General features: G+C 42.5%; 1 protein-coding gene across 3 annotated transcripts in view; it reads left to right on the top strand.

The window, feature by feature from the left end:
* Positions 1-11,041, top strand: part of C1H14orf39 (chromosome 1 C14orf39 homolog) — a 116,503-nt gene extending 105,462 nt beyond the window's left edge. For all 3 annotated transcript variants that reach the window (XM_077265449.1, XM_077265439.1, XM_077265456.1), the window contains exons 13-18: positions 265-317; positions 617-684; positions 5,184-5,383; positions 7,880-7,997; positions 8,781-8,835; positions 9,109-11,041. In XM_077265449.1, the coding sequence (XP_077121564.1) occupies positions 265-317; positions 617-684; positions 5,184-5,383; positions 7,880-7,997; positions 8,781-8,835; positions 9,109-9,290 (676 nt within the window). In that variant the 3' untranslated portion in view covers positions 9,291-11,041. The remainder of the gene's footprint in view (positions 1-264; positions 318-616; positions 685-5,183; positions 5,384-7,879; positions 7,998-8,780; positions 8,836-9,108) is intronic.
* Positions 11,042-19,821: the final 8,780 nt, after the last annotated feature.

Below are 19,821 nucleotides of genomic sequence, written 5' to 3'. Positions count from 1 at the left end.
GTTCCGTTTAACGCCACAGTCCTGATCTGCAAGTCTTCTTATTTGCTCAGTTGTTCCGCGTCCTCTTTCTTCCACTACTGGAACCCTGGAACCCTTGCAGTTTCCCTTCAGAGTTTTTGTACTACAACACAAAAAAACAAGCCTGAATGTTGGAAAATATGTGAGGAACCAATTATAGGATATTTTATGGAAATTCATAACTTATGTAATCTGTATGAATTGTCTACAGATCTATACTCAGATGCAAATGTTAATACTTTACAGGTTTAGTCTCATTCAAAAGCAAATCCATTCAAAGCCGAATATCAAAGAAACAGGTAATTAGGATGTTGAACCTTTTTTCTATATTTATCTTATGTTGTTTCCTATTTTAAGGGAGCTTTAAATAATTTTTCCAGTAAAAATATACATAAATCAACATTACGTAGTAAGGTACTACTAATGCATAATTTACTTAGATCGGGTGTCCCAAGCTTATGGTAGCAGCATTTTGATTTATAACCTAGCAAAAAGGTAGTACTTATTCTCTTCATTCATTTCTAGGTTTAGTATGCATATACAGTAGTATATTATATGAATAGAATAAGTTACATTTTCGTGTGTTTTTGTTCAAAAGAACAAGTCATAATACAACAGTCTCCGGAAATCCCAGATACCTCCAAAGACTCCGGTTATTTTTCTCAGGTACAGTGTTTATGTTTGATAATTTGGCAAGGACTCCGTAAATTAATTTTGCCACTATTACTGTAATTACACAATTATCCCTGTACAAAATGGACAAAATCTCCAGGGCCACAGCTACATATAGGGGGTAATTTATCAAGGATTTTTCAACAGTTTTTTTCTTCAAAATGTCACTCCTTTTTTTGCCAAAATGTTAAACTTTTTGCAATTTGATGCAGCTTTTACCACTTTTAAAAGTGGGTGTGATTAGCTATGAAACTGATGTTTAAAACCCCTTTCTGATATTAGACGTACTATCACGTCGAGGTGGTATGGGCCCATATGACCACTGATGGGATAGTACGTCTAACGCGATCAGCCGTGCTCACGGGGGGAGCGCGGCTGATCGCGGCCGGGTGTCAGCTGACTATCACAGCTGACATCTGGCGCTATGTTCCAGGAGCAGCCACGGATCCCGGAACACTGCGATCAAACATGATCGCAGCGTTCCGGCGGCATAGGGAAGCATCGCACGGGGAGGGGGCTCCCTGCGTACTTCCCTGAGATCCTCGGAGCAACGTGATGTGATCTCATTGCTCCAAGCGTCTCCTCCATCCTCCTCCCTGCAGGCCCCAGATCCAAGATGGCCATGGGGCTCCTTCCGGGGCCTGCAGGGAGGTGGCTTGCAAGTGCCGCCCGTAACGACCAGACCTATAAAACTGTCCCACTAGTTAATCTCTTCAGTGAACACCGTAGAAAAATAAAAAAAAACCTAGGCAAAAAACAATGCTTTACCATCATACCCTGGAACAAAAAGTGTAATAACACGAGATCAAAAACACAGATATAAATAAACATTGCACCGCCGAAAATGTCATCTTGTCCCACGAAAAACGAGCCACCATACAGCATCATCAGCGAAAAAATAAAAAAGTTATGCCCCTCAGAATAAAGCGATGCAAAAATAATTATTTTTTCTATAAAATAGTTTTTATTGTATAAAAGCACCAAAACATAAAAAAATGATATAAATGAGGTATCGCTGTAATCGTACTGACCCGAAGAAAAAAAACTGCCTTATCAATTTTACCAAACGCGGAACGGTATAAACGCCCCCCCCCCCCCCAACAGAAATTCACGATTTGCTGGTCTTTGTTCATTCTGCCTAACAAAAATCGGAATAAAAAGCGATCAAAAAATGTCATGTGCCTGAAAATTATGCCAATAAAAATGTCAACTCGTCCCGCAAAAAACAAGCCCTCACATGACTCTGTGGACCAAAATATGGAAAAATTATAGCTCTCAGAATGTGGTAACGCAAAAAAATACTTTTTGCAATAAAAAGCGTCTTTTAGTGTGTGACAGCTGCCAAACATAAAAATCTGCTATAAAAACCCGCTATAAATAGTAAATCAAACCCCCCATTATCACCGCCTTAGTTAGGGAAAAATAATAAAATAAAAAAATGTATTTATTTCCATTTTCCCATTAGGGTTAGGGTTAGGGTTGGGGCTAAGGTTAGGGTTGGGGCTAAAGTTAGGGTTAGAGTTGGGGCTAAAGTTAGAGTTGGGGCTAAAGTTAGGGTTGGGGCTAGAGTTGGGGTTAGGGTTTGGATTATGTTTACGGTTAGGTTAGGGGTGTGTCAGGGTTAGGGGTATGGTTAGGGTTGGAATTAAGGTTAGGGGTGTGTTGGGGTTAGGGGTGTGTTGGGGTTGGGATTAGGGTTAGGGGTGTGACATGTGAAACTGGCCTTAAACACCCCGAAACAGCTGTCTGTGGATGGATACCATGTTTTGGTTTTCCTTTATTGGATGCTGCCCTTCCCGTGGTTGTTCCTTCCCGGTGAAAGACCTGGCTATTCATTGCTTGCATTGAGAAACACATGATGGTGTCTCCGCGGCTTTTCTACATGCATTTGCTTATTTCCCTTTAGGGATGGGGGCTGTGTTCTGGATCACTGCGTTGAGAAACACGTGATGGTGTCTCCACGGTGTTGGATGTTTTGATCTCCCCGAGGTCATTCACCCTTATGTTTATATGTTTTTGAGCGACAGCATGGATCACACAGACCCATACAAGTCAATGGGTCCATGCAAATATGTACTGCACACGGATGGCGTCCGTGTGCCGTCCGTGTGCATTTTTAAAGTCATAGGGTTAAAATTGAAACAAATTTTTTCAATACATGGAAAAGGACACACGGACAGCACAGGGACAGCACATGGATGGTAAACACGGACACACGGATAGCACACGGATGTGACCAAACGGACACACGGATACACTGACACGGATATCTCCGATACCATTTTTTTCCGGTACCAGAAATATCAGGACATGTGAAACTGGCCTTAAACAGCAACTTGCTTGCTAACTTACTTATTCTTTACTCCAATTCACACAGTATTTGTATGAACAGTTGGCAGAACTGCATGTACCACTGTATGTAGCCCCAAATTAAATGGAACCTGTAAGCAGGATTTTGCTATATTATCTGACAGCTGTATGATGTAGGGACTGAGAACCTTATTCCAGCCATGTGTCACTTACTATTCTGATTTCTGTCATTTTAATACAATCACTATTTCCTCTGCTGCAGATCGAGCAGAGCTGGGAATGCTGAGCCCTGTATAACCCCACCTACACCACTGATTGCAACAAATACAGACCAACACTGGAACCATCAGTAACAAATAGCTACATAGACCAAACACCCTGTGGTGAGGTCTATAGCACATTTATATAGGACACTCCTGGTTAGAGCAATAATACAGAAAAAATGGAGTAATGTCCGCAACAGGTATTTCAGTAAAAATGTATAAATTTATTATGTATACCTCAAAATTACATTAATCAATAATACCAATAAATAACATCAAGCTTTAGAATCAGGTAGACATATGGCAGCAGTGTCCACAACAATTAAATCATCAGTATTGATATAACCTGCTTTTGCGAGTCGGAAAGATCATGAGATGACAAATCAATTACCTCCAGTGTGGTTGTTTGAGCTTTTTTGTCACCTTTGGGTGACACCATCAATTTCCTTTTAGGGTATGTGCACACGTTGCAGATTTTGATGCGGATCCGCAGCGTTTCTGCAGCTGCGGGTCTGCAGCAGTTTCCCATGAGTTTACAGTTCAATGTAAACCTATGGGAAACCGAAAACGCTGTGCACATGCTGCGGAAAAAGCCGCGCGGGAACGCAGCGGTTTACAATCCGCAGCATGTCACTTCTTTGTGTGGAATCGCGGCGATTCTGCACACGTAGGAATGCATTGATCCACTTACTTCCCGCATGGGGCTATGCCCACCATGCGGGAAGTAAGTGGATCATGTGCGGATGGTACCTGGGGAGGAGGAGAGGAGACTCTCCTCCAAGGCCCTGGGAACCATATTTGTGTAAAAAAAAAAAAGAATTAAAATAAAAAATAATGATATACTCACCTTCTGATGGCCCCTGAAGTCCTTCCGCCTCGCTGCACGCGGCCGTCCGGTCGCAGGGTTGCTATGCGAGCAGGACCTGTGATGACGTCGCGGTCACATGACCGTGACGTCACGAAGGTTCTTCTCGCATAGCATCTTTGGAACCGAACCGCCGGGTGCAGCGCCGAGGAGATCGGGATGTCGGAGGGTGAGTATAACCATTTTTTTATTATTTTTAACATTACTATTGATGCTGCATATGCAGCATCAATAGTAAAACAAGTGCAGGAGTAAACCCGCAGCGGAAACCGCAAGACAAACCGCGATAAATCTGCAGGGATAACCGCAGTGGTTTTGCCCTGCAGATTTATCAAATCCGCTGCGGGAGAACCCGCAGAGGACCCTTCCTACGTGTGCACATAGCCTTAGAGTTTCCCCTCTTCCATCGATTATCTCTACCAGAATCTCTCCTCTCCCAAAGTGATCTCACATTAGCTGGGCCTTGCGCTCCATCGTCAACCGAAGATACAGAAGAGACTGAGATTGATCTCCCACTTATATTTAAACTATGATATTATATCGATACTGATGATTTAATTGTCGCGGACACTGCTGCCACATGTCTACCTGATTCTAAAGCTTGATGTTATTTAATGGTATTATTGATTGATGTAATTTTTAGCTATACTTAATAAATGTATACATTTTTAGTGAAATACCTGTTGCGGACATTACTCCATTTTTTCTGTATTATTACACCACTGATTGGCAGCTTTCTGTGTACACTGTATATTGACAGAAAGCTGCCAATCTGTGGTGGGGACGGGGTTACACAGAACAGTTTACTAGGAGGCATGAGGCAACTAGTTCTGTATTGATAATCTCTTGTTGATAAAACACTAGTCGTATTGAAACAGCTGCACATGAGCTCAGTAAGTGACACATCGCCGGATTCAGGGTCTTAGCCCCTACTTCATGCTGCACTTAGATTACATAGCAAAAACTTGCTGACAAATTCCCTTTAAAAAGATCGATTCACGTTTGCTTAAAAATGTAAAATGTGCTTTCACCCATTGTCCATTTCAATTGCGCAGGGAAACTCTGTAAGTTTCGAAGACATGGACTGCACAGCTGTTGGAGGAACATCATCAAATGAAGTATTTGCATTACCAAGGATCCCATCACCATTCATCAAACCTGATCCTCCATCAAGCTCAACAAACACACTCATTAGAAAAAGTGAACGGAACAAAGGGAAAAAAATGAAGAACGTTGCAAAATCTACAATGGATTTGTATGTAGTGTTCAGAGCAAGAAGATGCTAATATACTTATATACTAACAAAATTATTACAAATCCATCTTTTTTGAGTTTTTAAACTATGTCTTGATATTAGCTACAATTGCCCTGTTTCTGTTGGCAAATTTTTTAAGGAACACAAACTGGAACACCATTTTTTTCAACAATGCTCCAAATACATTGCATAGATTACAGGGGTTCTGTGTTAAATTTGTAAACTTCACAGCAGAGGTTCTACTCCCCACTCCAGAGCTGCTGCTCCTACAGTCTCCGCTGGACCAAAAGTGACGACACCATGACCACCAGCCATCTGACTTTGAGGTCAGTCAGTGGCCTCAACAACCAGATCACTGATTGCTGAGACGTCATCACTCCTGGTGAAGTGTTCACAGTGGAAGCAACAGCTCTAAAGTGAAAGTGGTATCCAGTGGCAAGTAGGTTTTTTTTTTGTAAGCAAGCTGTTTTTTTTGTGAATCTTAAAAAACACCCTGAACAAACTACTCAGGGGAGCAGCGGGAATAAAATAAGAGCAGAAACTGACCACTTTTAATAAACTGGTGATCGGTCCTCTTTAAGAAAAGGATTTGAAGCATTGTTCAATTGCTATAAAAATATATTTGGAAAAATTGGTTAAGGGTGAACATTTGCCCTCATTACAGTTTGCAGGTCCCCCTGCTAGTAAGTCATGAAAATGGCTCCCATGTTAGGCCAGTCTCACACATCCAGATAATTCCGGTACCGGAAAAATCGGTACCGGAGTTATCCGTGTCCGTGTGTCCGTGAGCTCACGTGGCACATCAGTGTGGCACACGTGCGGCAGCCGTGTGCCGCCTGTGTGCCGACTGAGTACCACACGGACCGTGCAGGAGACAGCGCTACAGTAAGCGCTGACCCCAGCGTGGTGCTGAAGCCGCCATTCATCCCTTCTCTCCAGCAGTGTTCGCTGGAGGGAAGGAATGAAAAATCAATGTGTTTTTTTTGTGGTTAAAATCAAGTTCCCGGCAACCTCCCCCTTCCCACCCCCTGTGCGCCCGCCCACTGGAAATAAAATACTCACCCAGCTCCCTCGATGCTTCCTCTCAGCGCCACCTATGGGAGGTGGAGCCGCATATTCATCACTGTAATGAGCGGCACCACGTGACCGCTCATACAGTACAAGCTGCGGCGCTGAGAGGAAGCATCGAGGGAGCTGGATGAGTATTTTATTTCCAGCGGGCAGGCGGGCGCACAGGGGGTGGGAGGGGGTCGGTTGCCGGGAAGTTTATTTTAACCACAAAAAAACCCAAAAAACCTTGATTTTTCATTCCTTCTCTCCAGCGAACGCTGCTGGAGAGAAGGGATGAATGGCGGCTTCAGCACCCAAAGCAGGGGACAGCGCTTACTGTAGCGCTGTCTCCTGCACGGCACACGGACAGCACACGGACAGCACACGGATGGCACACGGACGGCATCCGTGTGCGGTACGCGTTTTACACGGACCCATTGACTTTAATGGGTCCGTGTGATCCGTGCGCTCCCACGAACACTGACATGTCTCCGTGTTTTTCAAACGGACACACGGTCCATGAAAACATGCTGACATGTGCAGAGACACATTGATTTTAATGTGTCTATGTGTGTCAGTGTCTCCGGTACGTGAGAAAACTGTCACCACACGTACCGGAGCCACTGATGTGTGAAACAGGCCTTAGGCGCTATATTCAGTTGCTATTGATGAAAGAATTGCAAACTAAATGATCACTCTCTTTGCCTCTTTAAAAAAGAAACAAAGCATGAATCGCGTGGTGTTTGTTGCTTTCAGCGGACACTAATTACTATCCTTAAAAGATGCACTTCTTTACATTTAAAAGTAAATCCTAAAAGTGAATACTAATATTTTAGGTAGCACCCAGTGAATACTAATATTTTAGTTAGCACCCACCAAGGGCTGAATTTGTATATCAGATCCCTCAGACATGCACTCTTCCAGATAATTATCTGCATTCAATTTTAGCTTTTTTTCCCTTCCATAATCCACCAATATCATCTTGCGCACTACATAATGGCCATTAGTATGTGATACACATATGATTGTCATTGGTGGCAAATTGAAGGGGTGGGGAATTATATAAAGGTCTTTTTTTCCCAAAAAACTTAAAAGCTAGATTCACAGTAATACTCGGCTCTCAGTCAAGCACTATGTCAGGGTTCCTGTCAAAATCCTTGAAAAAGTGAATTCTAACAAAAAACATTAACACATGGTTATTTTAATGGTGTTTTTGTGGATACCTGAAAAGCACAAATACTACCAGGAGGAAGGCCAGACAGTGTCCACAGCTTCATTCAAGTGAACGGCTATGTTGGGGGCCCCTTCGGGAATAAAGTTTTTTGAGGATCCTGAAAAACTCCAATGTGCTTAAAGAAGAGCACAATATTAATGTAAACCTAGCCTAACTGCTACTAAAATAAATATTTTCTTCATTTCTTAAATTATACTATTATTTCTTTCCAGATTCTCCAGAAACAAAGCACAAACATCTCCTTGTTTAAATCTTTTTAAGACCTCCACTCCTAAAACTCCGAATCTTTGCAACTTTGAATCATTTACAACAGTACGTTTTCAAGACCAGGTAAAAATTAATACGTAACTGGAACAGACAGTTATTGTTTATTTTCAACAAAGATAAAAATAACATCTATTTAAAGGGGTTGTCCCATCAGTGATGTAAAACAAAAGTTGCTTATTTAAGCAATGTCCCAAATTGCTCAGAGTAGGAACCCCTGTTTAGAGCGGCTGCATACTCTTTCTAATAGAGTGTCAGGAGTCTAGAACAAGGGACCCCTTTAAAGAAAAAAAAAATACTTGAAAATGGAAGGGATGGTTTTATACTAATTAATTAAGGCATACTGACCTTCTCGATTACCCATGGATCCAGCGCCGGCTGCTTTAATGGTTATATGATTACTTGACCACTGCAGCCAATGAAACGTCTCACGAGTCATGAGATTGAAGAACAGGATATCATCAATTTCTGTCCTGACACAGAGCAGCCAACGTGTGATCCACGGGTTTTAGATTGGGCGAGTATGCCTCAATTTATTTTGGTTTCAAACCTTCTATACCATTTGCAAGATTTTTTTTTATCTCCATGTAAGTATTTTCAACTATAACAACAGTGGGAGTTTTTAAATTCTACATAAAAGCGAGTCCAGGAAATCAGTGCTGCCAAAAGTAACCAGAAAACCCCAATGATGGGTGAATATGGCCAACACTGGCACTGTTGCCTGCTCAGGTTTTCATTTTGCATAGTGCTCACTAATTTTAATGTGAAATAATAAGTAATTAAATATTTAAGTAATATATTTTACTATTTTCTGTGTGTTTTGTACATTATATATTTTTTTCATTTTAGCAAGAAAGTTTTACTGCAGCGAATACCAATACACCATCACCTGCAACAAACATAGGTTAGTATCATTACATGCATAAGTAATGCTGAAACTCACACACTTTACCTCCTTACAACACATTATGGATGTGTTATCAATATTTGCACCAAGAATGGCACAAGATGAACAAGACTACCGAGTACTAACATGCTCCTTTTCTGGAGCACTTGGGGCTTGTATCGGTCTAGCAATTGATGACTGTACATACCAAAATACATTCAGAATATCTACTTTTTATATATAATTGTACGCTTTCCAATTAAAATAAAATCCTTTAAATCCCTTTTTTAGGAAATCTGTTCCAGAAATTGGAAGGAGATGATGATTTTGCATTTTTATTTCCTTCAACGTCTTCACAAGCTTCAGATGATGACAAAGAAGACTTTGGTTTTATGTTACCATTTGGAGAGGATGCAAGAAACTCCATGGAACTGGAATCTGCTCCAAACCAAACAGAATTTTCATTTTTTTAGGTCCATATTTCTCCTGTATTTCAATATCTCGAAATGGTCGTCTCTCAGATATACAATTTTCATTCATTTTTAATAATCTGTGTTAAACATGTTACATTTTAAATGATAAATATAATTTGACCTGTTAAACATTGTAGTAAAAAAATCCTCTAAACCCCCATCACTCCTGCGCCACCATCATGGTGGACTCCACTGGGACCTGAAGAGATGATGCCCAATCCATTTAGTCCCCTGACCTGACCACTCAGGTCACTGATTGGCTGCAGAGTCAGGTGACTGATGGACAGAACATCATCACTTCCATTGAGCTCAGTGGCCTCTGTGGTCGGGTAGGTAACTAAATGACCTGGAAGTCATCACTTTCAGTCCTGACAGAGACAACGGGATCAGTGGTGCTAGAGCTGTGGGGGTTTGGAGAGTTATTTAGCAATCTCTTTCTATATTTTAGGGCTCAGTCAGAAGACCATATAAATTGGACCGCAATGGCCACGGCTTTCCTGACTCAAGCCTGACAGTCACACTCGGATGGGGAGAGCCGCCAGCCAGTCTGTGTATTGCGGTCTAATCTCGGTGCGATTTATATGGTCGTCTGAGTAATAATGATAATGATATGATCTGTTCCCAATCTGGTTACTTTTCAAAAAGTGTTGGAAAATACCTTTAGTCAAGAGAAATACTGCACCATATTTACAAAGTTACCAAACGTTTTATGTATCTTATGCCGCTTAAAAGCAGTTACACCTTAGTTTTAATTTTTGCAATTTAGCCTTCCTTTAGATCGGAGCATGTGAGATCAAGCAGAAATATTAGTATGGGATTAAAGAAACATAGTTGCTTTGTTCCATAAACAGCACCACTTTTATTGATTCCCAGCTCTTACAAATGGGGTTCAGGGCTGACCTACAATAGTAGACAAAATCCATAAATGGAGGATAGTGGAGATAGATGCAAAGTAAGAAGGTGGGAAGGTGCACTCAACTGTTTGGCTTTACCAAGAGGTCACCAAGCAACTGTTGGTTTGAACAGTCATTTTATGCTGATAGACTCCCTTTAAAATGAACCAGACAGTAGCATTTTGCCTTTAGTCTACCACAAGCAGGCGTAAGGGTAGGTTCACTGAACTGGTGTCTCCACATCTGAGAAAAATGGTCCGATTATTCTGATCAGACCTTAATCAGATTTTGATCAGTTTTTCTCAGACATGAACAGAAAAAAAATAAAGTTTTTCCCCACTTCTCCTATCCATGAAAATCAGACTGCACTAGGATGTCATCCGAAGGTGGTCAGATTTTTTTCATGGACCCATAGAATTAAATTTCTGATTTTGATCTGACACTCGAATCAAATGCAGACATGTTTTCAATTTTTTCCGCGGACCACTCAGCCCAAGAAAAAAAAAACGGACCTGTGCATAGCCCTATAGAATAGCACAGGTACGAGTGCAATCGGTGAAAAACACAGATAGCACTCATGAAAATCGGTCATGTGCACAAGCTCTTCGGCAGAGCCAAAAAAAAAGGCAGTTGTGTAGCAGAATTTGATTGCCATGTGTTTTCCTTGCTATCAACATTGCTTCATTTCATTAAATGTAACAATTCAATAAATAGATTTTTCATAAACTGCTGTATATGCAATGTGTTTCATGTCCAGGTTCAGGTCCGCCAAATGTTTAGCATATGTGAAAGGACTGAGTATTTAATTGTTGTCTTGTTAATTGTCATTCAGTTTTGCTTGTATTTATTAATACATGATTAATAAAGATGCCTTTGTTTTGTTGATGTTCAATATTTTCAACTCTATATTGTAGATTTCTGACGATAAGACATAATGGACAATACAAACAGATCTGCATTTACATAGCAAGCAGTAAGAATTGCAGGCTGTATGATTTACTATATTTGACCATTTTTACATTTTGTGTGGAAAGAGTAACTGTGAAAATCTGATATTTTTTTTCAACTTTTTGGCCAGTTATCGAGTTTAGGTTCCCGTAAAGGTATATGCACCATAATATACCAATACCAGGCAATCACAGATTAAAGGAGTTGTCTGGCCTTGGAGTACAAGTCTGCAGTCACTCTTTGGGAGCTCTGGGCGCTGTGAGAATTCTCCACTACTAGCACTGGTCAACACTCCCATCCACAGAAAAGTTGAAGACTTGTAAATCAGTGGTGGGTTTGAATGCTGGAACCCCTACGATCTGGAGAAAGGGGCTCTGAAATACCCTGATTGCACTGGATGGTTGGGGAGCAGGTAAGCCACTGCTCAACCATTCTTGCTCTGTAGGCGATGGCAAAGTGCTGTACTTTGCTATCTCCAACAGTCCCATAGATAATGAGAAAGTTTGATGTACAGTTGTATAATATGTAACAATTCCTATGCTTCCACCCATGAGTAGGTTACAGTCTATAGTGCAGTAATCTTGTCTTTTTCTATAACAATAGTGAAACAACTACCGTTTTAATGTGCTTAAGTATTCTAGGAAAATAAATCGTAAATGCTACTTACTGCAGCAGATTGAAATGTGTAGATTTACTGAATTAGAAATTGTAATCTCCCCTCTACATGGTTGATTGCACTGGTAGTATGAGTTAGTTAATCCGCTTCGGCCAATGAAATAAAATAAGGATTAGTTTTTCATTTACTGCTACTGAGTAGGTCATTAAAACCACATAGACACTAATGAGTCTGAACAGGTGATTTGGTTCCCCTTCTACACCAACGACGTATGACCAGGAGGTTATTCATTGGATTAACTGCTACATTATCATGGTTCTTCTTTTCTCCAAAAGTAACTAAACTTATGAATGAAGACAGTTATAGTATATTTGTCAGTAATATTTTTTTTCCAGGAAAAGATATATATGTATTTAGCTAAATTGCGTGAATCGGAAACTGAACAGCTCATTTATAAACCTGTCATCTACAATTTATGGACTGCTAAAAAAACAGTCACAAGTAATCAAGAAAATTTCCTTGAACACAGGAGTCATGACCTCTTAATTATGACTCACACCGAGGTTTCTTTAAGATTAGCAGCTATTCTTTCTGATCCAACGGTTTGTGTTCTAATGGTACATACCAAGCAAGAGTGGACACAGACAGAAAAGGGTTCTTGTGCAAAAACAATATACGACCCCCTTGCCTTCCAATACCTCATCAAAATGCCCAATTCCACCTGTTTTGAAAGTTGTAGTGGCCCACTTACCAACTTGGACGTCATCTATCTCGCTCAACTCCATCATATACATAAACAATTGTCTTGGCTGGTCATTTAATTGATTGGAAAGGGGAAAAGCGAAGGAAGAAGCTGCTAGGCAGCTCTGGCAGCATCTTATCTCTTGAATACCAAATGGTTTTGGCTTTAAAATTCAAATGTTTTCTCCCCTGACATCACCTGCTGGGAGGGTCAAGGGGCCTCAATGCTCATTAGACAGTTGGCCAATTATGCTGATATCGGCCGACTTTTGTCTCTTGTTGTAGAGCAGGGGAAGCTGATCAGATTCATATACCGTATATTCTTTATGTGAAAAGTTTCAGTAAAACTTGCATTTTATTCATTTACAGTGAAACCTTGGATTTGTTCCGGGAATGTGCTCGTAATCCAAAACACTCGTATATCAAAGCAAATTTCCCATAAGAAAGAATTGAAATGCAGTCAATTCGTTACACAACACGAAAATATTTAATCATAAATAATTATTAATACAAAATAAAACATAAAACAAATTAAACTGCACTTTACCTTACAATAGAATTGTTGGTGTGAGGGATACAAGAAAGATGGCATGAGAAAGGTTATTGTGTAGCATGATTTTCACTAACTGAATCACTGCTATCTCTTGGCTCACCAGATTTTTTTTCTTTTCATGGGACTTTAATAACGAAGGACCTGCCCAATGACTGTTGCTTTTGCCTCTTTTTGAGGATTCCACAGAAATGTGACATTGCATTGTTGAACATATTCATCGCTCGCACTACTACAGCCTTATTCGGGTGGTGTTTTTCTACAAAGTCTTGCAGTTTCCCAAATTTTGCACATCTCCCGAATATCATTTGAATTGAGAGATTCCTCTGACTTGTCTTCATCCTTTTCCCCAGACAAGATCATCTCCATAACCTCCTTCTGTTGCTCACTATGCCAATCCATAGGTTCGTTGGTGGTTAGCTCCTGACCATGTTCCTCCACCTGCTCTTCAATGTTGGCCTCATTCACCTCTAGCCCCATGGACTTCCCCAAAGACACAATTTCATCGACAATTGGCTCAAACCCATCAAATGCCTCAATGTCATTTCCAAGGATGCTGTCAGATCACAGTTTGCCCCAAACAGAAGTGAGGGTTCTCTTGGTGACCTCATCCCATGCTTTATCAATGATCTTGAGACCATTCACAATGTTGAAATAATTTTTCCAAAACTGTGGCATGGTAAAGTATGTTCCTTCGGTCACTTCGAAGCATCACTGAAACAGTGCTTTGGTGTATAGCTTCTTAGAATTTGAAATGACCTTTTGATCCATAGGCTGCAGTAGTGGAGTGAAGTTGGAAGGAAGGAACTGGCCATTAATGAATTTGAATTCCTCCAGTAAGTTGTCCTCAAGGCCTTGAGGATGGGCAAAAGCATTGTCCACAACCAGCAAGACTTTGAGTGGTAGATTCCTTTCTAAAAGGTATGTCTTTACTTCCAGACAGAAGACCACGTTCATCCACTCAACAAATAAACTACAAGTGACCCAAGCCTTAAGGCCCCGTCACACATAGCGATTTACCAACGATCACAACCAGCGATACGACCTGGCCGTGATCGTTGGTAAGTCGCTGTGTGGTCGCTGGGGAGCTGTCACACAGACAGCTCTCTCCAGCGACCAACGATCAGGGGAACGACTTCGGCATCGTTGAAACTGTCTTCAACGATGCCGAAGTCCCCCTGCAGGACCCGGGTAACCAGGGTAAACATCGGGTTACTAAGCGCAGGACCGAGCTTAGTAACCCGATGTTTACCCTGGTTACCAAAAAAAACAAACAGTACATACTCACCATCTGATGTCCGTCAGGTCCCTTGCCGTCTGCTTCCTGCTCTGACTGAGATCCGGCCGTACAGTGAGAGCAGAGCGCAGCGGTGACGTCACCGCTGTGCTGTACTTTCACTTTCACTTTGCGGCGCTCAGTCAGTGTGGGAAGCAGACGGCAAGGGACCTGACGGACATCAGATGGTGAGTATGTACTGTTTGGTTTTTTTTACATTTACGCTGGTAACCAGGGTAAACATCGGGTTACTAAGTGCGGCCCTGCGCTTAGTAACCCGATGTTTACCCTGTTTACCAGTGAAGACATCGCTGGATCGGTGTCACACACAACGATCCAGCGATGTCAGCGGGACCTCAACGACCAAAAAACGGCCCAGGCCATTCCGACACGACCAGCGATCTCACAGCAGGGGCCTGGCCGCTGGTACGTGTCACACATAGCGAGATCGCTACTGAGGTCGCTGTTGCGTCACAAAACTTGTGACTCAGCAGCGATCTCGCTAGCGATCTCGCTATGTGAGACGGGGCCTTTACTTTTAAATCTCCACTTGCTTTAGCACAAAACAAGGGTGAGACGGTCCTTCATGGACCTGTGACCGGAAATTGCATTCTCTTCTTCTGTAATGCAGGTCCTCTTAGGCAGCTTTTTTTTTTTACTTTTGCAGCATCTCCATGCCTCACAACACATTGGATGCAACTTCTCTTCTTAAAGGGAACATGTCAGCAGGGTTGTGCACAGTAACCTACAGACACTGTCAGGTTATACAGATTAAAATGATACCTGGGTTCATGAAATCTGGTTGTTCAGTTTTGAGTTAATGATATAACTCCTGTTCCGGGGCGGCTGCTTAGCTATTCATAATTTTAGAACACCTCATGAGAAGAAACATCACAGTAACACTAACATTGGATAGAGTATCAAGATACTGCGATATATATGGACATTACTAGAAACTGTCGCAAAAAACCATCTCAAACGAAGAAAAAACCACGACAAAAAATTCCCATGGTAAAGATGTATAATATAAATTTTTATTAAACTAAATACAAATGACAACAGGAGGAGGGGGAGAGAGAACACGCCCGCTCACACATGTCCAGAACTGGAAGCCCACAACAATAGCAGCAAAGGTATAAGTATGTACAAAATATATAGCAAAAGTCTATTGCATACTTGCCCATATCAATCAATGCATGCACATCCCAAAAAGTTTTATAAAAAATGTAACACAGAACAGCAACAAAGGCTGACGATATTTACCGGTATAGCTGGGAAACAGTGTGGACGCCCACACTGTTTCCCAGCTATACCGGTAAATATCGTCAGCCTTTGTTGCTGTTCTGTGTTACATTTTTTATAAAACTTTTTGGGATGTGCATGCATTGATTGATATGGGCAAGTATGCAATAGACTTTTGCTATATATTTTGTACATACTTATACCTTTGCTGCTATTGTTGTGGGCTTCCAGTTCTGGACATGTGTGAGCGGGCGTGTTCTCTCTCCCCCTCCTCCTGTTGTCATTTGTATTTAGTTTAATAAAAATTTATATTATACATCTTTACCATGGGAATTTTTTGTCGTGGTTTTTTCTTCGTTTGAGTTAGCTATTCATAATGCAGACTGCTGACAGGTCACTGATCCCTCAGTGACCTGACCTCTAGTTTTTATAATGAATATTATATATACACTAGATGGTGGCCCGATTCTAACGCATCGGGTATTCTAGAGTACGCATGTCCACGTAGTATATTGCCCATTTACGTAGTATATTGCCCAGTCACGTAGTATATTGCCCAGCGACGTAGTATATTGCCCAGCTACATAGTATACAGCACAGCTACATAGTATACAGCACAGCGACGTAGGATATTGCGCAGCTACGTAGTATATTGCACAGAGCCACATAGTATATTGCACAGCTTTGTAGTATATTGCCCAGCCTTGTAGTATATTGCCCAGCCACGTATTATATTGCCCAGCCTTGTAGTATACAGCAGAGCCACGTAGGATATTGCCCAGTGACGTAGTATATTACTGAGGCACGTATAGGGCCAAAAAATAAAAAATAAACATACTCACCTAACGATCCGAGGGCCCCTTGTAGTGTATCATGCTCACCATTCTTGTCGCTGCTCTTCTGCGTCCTGCCTCTTCTCTTCCTGGGATCCTGTGCAGATGGTAGTGGTCGGCTTCAGGAAAATGGCCGCTGGATGCTGCACGTGCGCAGATCGAGATCGCGGCGGCCATTTTCCTGAAGCCGAGTTCCATTGCAAGTGCCAGGGCTGGTGGGAGCAAGACCTATGAAGACGTCGCGGTCACATGACCGTGACGTCACGGCAGGTCCTTGCCGCACACCAGCCCTGGGACGGGACCGCACCGCAAGCGGACGCTTGTAATGGAGCGGTCCGGGGAGCGTGGCGAGGAGCGAGAAAGGCGGCGGAGGGTGAGTATAGCAGGTTTTTTTTTTTATTTATTATTTTTAACATTACATTTTGTACTATTGATGCCGCATAGGCAGCTTCAATAGTACAAAGTTGGGGACACACAGGGTTAATAGCAGCGGTAACGGAGTGCGTTACCCGCGGCATAACGCGGTCCGTTACCGCCGGCATTAACCCTGTGTGAGCGGTGTATGCGGGCGCCGGCAGTGAGTGCGGGGAGTAAGCGGCCATTTTTTTCTGGACTGTGCGCGTCGCTGATTGGTCGCGGCAGCCATGACAGCCAGCTGCCGAGACCAATCAGCGAACGAATAACGGTGACAGACAGAAGGACAGACGGAAGTACCCTTAGACAATTATATAGTAGATATTGAAAAGAAAAAAAAACCTTCTGCAGGCAGGTGCCAGCCATGGCACCTGCGCTGCAGCATAAGCACATGTGTACTGTGAATATGATTAATATGTTTCAGGTTATCCTGATATTCCAAAAAAAAAAAATCCATTTTAAAATGGTGCCCACTGCACCTGCGGAGTAGCAGCGATTGGTGATTCGAAAGCTGCTACTGCACAGGCGCCTGCAGCGCCATCTTGCTCAAGATAAAAAAAAAGTCCTCTAGTGCTAGGTTCACATTGCGTTAACAGCAGCCCGTTCAACACATGCGTTAACGGGCTGCTGTTAACGCAAGTGCCGATATGTCGTCGCGCTAGAGCAGATAGAGCTAGCAGATGCTCTATCTGCGCTAGCAGTGATGGACCTGGAAACGCTGCAGCCCGCATCCCAGGGTCCGTCACTCAATGACGGCACATCGCTAGCGCACACCCATTGTGGGCGTGCGCAAGCAATGCGTCCGACATTGGACTAAATGGCGGCATTAACGGACTACGTTACACCGCGTTATGTGTTGTGGATTCTGTTTGTGGGCTCCCTCTGGTGGTTACTGCTGGTACTGGGTGACTTTGGTGGGTTGCGGCCTTTGGTTTCCACCTGTCCATCAGAGGCTGGGTGTTTCCTATTTTACCTGGCCTTTCTGTCATTCCCTTGCCGGCTATCAATGTATTCAGATGTGCTCTGTTTGGTTCCTGCCTACCTGCTCCCAGATCTTTCAGGATAAGCTAAGTGCTGATTTTCAGTTGTTTGGTTTTTTGTCCAGCTTGCTTATTATGTCTCTATGCTAGCTGGTAGCTCTAGTGGACTGAGGTTCTCCCCATGTGCCATGAGTTGGCACATGGGTTCTTGTAATCTCAGGATGGTTTTTTTGATTAGGGTTTTTTGCTGACCGCTCAGTCCCCTTTTGTATCGTTCTGCTTTCTAGTTTACAGCGGGCCTCAATTTGCTAAAACTATATATATCATCTCTATGTGTGTGCCTTCCTCTCATTTCACCGTCAATACATGTGAGGGGGCAACTATATCTTTTGGGGTTCATTCCTCTGGAGGCAAGTGAGGTCTTTATTTTCTCTGCAGTACTAGTTAGCTCTTAGGCTGGTGCGTGGCGTCTAGAACCAACGTAGGCACGCTCCCTGGCTATCTCTAGTTGCGTTTGTCAGGCGTAGGGCAGCGGTCAGCCCAGGTTCCATCACCCTAGAGCTCGTCCGTTATCTATTTGTTCTTTGCTGGTCCTGTGCTATCCCTAGCCATTGGGGATTCATGACAGTATAGCCGGCCCACAAAGTGTTAATTGTTTGGGCTGAAGCAGGAGAAAAAGAAGTGTTTAAGGGAAATTTTTTTTTTTTTTTTCCCTTCAGAGTTTTGCTGCCTAGCCCTTAATTGCTGTCTAGCTGCTTCTTACCTCCTCTTAACCCTTGAATGGCTCTGATCTTAGCTGTTTAACATGGATGTCCAGAGTTTGGCTTCCAGCCTGAGTAATCTCGCGGCAAAAGTTCAAAACATACAGGATTTTGTTGTTCACACTCCCATGTCTGAACCTAGAATTCCTATTCCAGAGTTCTTTTCTGGAGATAGATCTACCTTCCTGAATTTCAGGAACAATTGTAAATTGTTTCTTTCTTTAAAATCTCGCTCCTCTGGAGACCCTGCTCAACAGGTCAAGATTGTAATATCTTTCCTGCGGGGCGACCCTCAGAATTGGGCATTTGCATTGGCACCAGGGGATCCTGCATTGCTCAGTGTGGATGCGTTTTTTCTGGCATTGGGATTGCTCTATGAGGAACCTAACCTAGAGATTCAGGCTGAAAAGGCTTTATTAGCCCTCTCTCAGGGGCATGATGAAGCGGAAATATATTGTCAAAAATTTCGGAAATGGTCGGTGCTTACTCAGTGGAATGAGTGCGCCCTGGCTGCAAACTTCAGAAATGGTCTTTCTGAGGCCATTAAGGATATTATGGTGGGGTTCCCTACGCCTACAGGTCTGAATGAGTCTATGGCTATGGCCATTCAGATTTATCGGCGTTTACGGGAGCGCAAACCCGTGCACCAGTTGGCGGTGTCTTCTGAACAGGCACCTGAGACTATGCAATGTGATAGAATTCAGTCCAGAAGTGAACGGCAAAATTATAGGCGGAAAAATGGATTGTGTTTTTATTGTGGTGATTCAGCTCATGTTATATCAGCATGCTCTAAACGCACAAAAAGGGTTGATAAATCTTTTGCCATTGGTACTCTGCAGCCTAAGTTCATTTTGTCTGTGACTCTGATTTTTTCACTGTCTTCCATTTCCGTCGATGCCTATGTGGATTCGGGCGCTGCCCTGAGTCTTATGGATTGGTCATTTGCTAAACGCTGCGGTTTTAGTCTGGAGCCTCTGGAAGTTCCTATTCCTCTGAAGGGAATTGACTCTACACCATTGGCTATGAATAAACCGCAGTATTGGACACAAGTGACCATGCGCATGACTCCCGTTCATCAGGAGGTGATTCGCTTCCTTGTACTGTATAATTTACATGATGTACTAGTGCTTGGTCTGCCATGGTTACAAACTCATAATCCTGTCCTGGACTGGAAAACAATGTCTGTGTTAAGCTGGGGATGTCAGGGGGTTCATGATTATGCACCTCCGATTTCAATCGCTTCATCTACTCCTTCTGAGATCCCTGCGTTTTTGTCT

This window comes from Ranitomeya variabilis, chromosome 1, assembly GCF_051348905.1.
Source record: "Ranitomeya variabilis isolate aRanVar5 chromosome 1, aRanVar5.hap1, whole genome shotgun sequence".
Lineage (NCBI taxonomy): Eukaryota > Metazoa > Chordata > Amphibia > Anura > Dendrobatidae > Ranitomeya > Ranitomeya variabilis.
The sequence above is the reverse complement of the archived record's forward strand: the minus strand, read 5'-3'. Positions and strand labels throughout refer to the sequence as shown.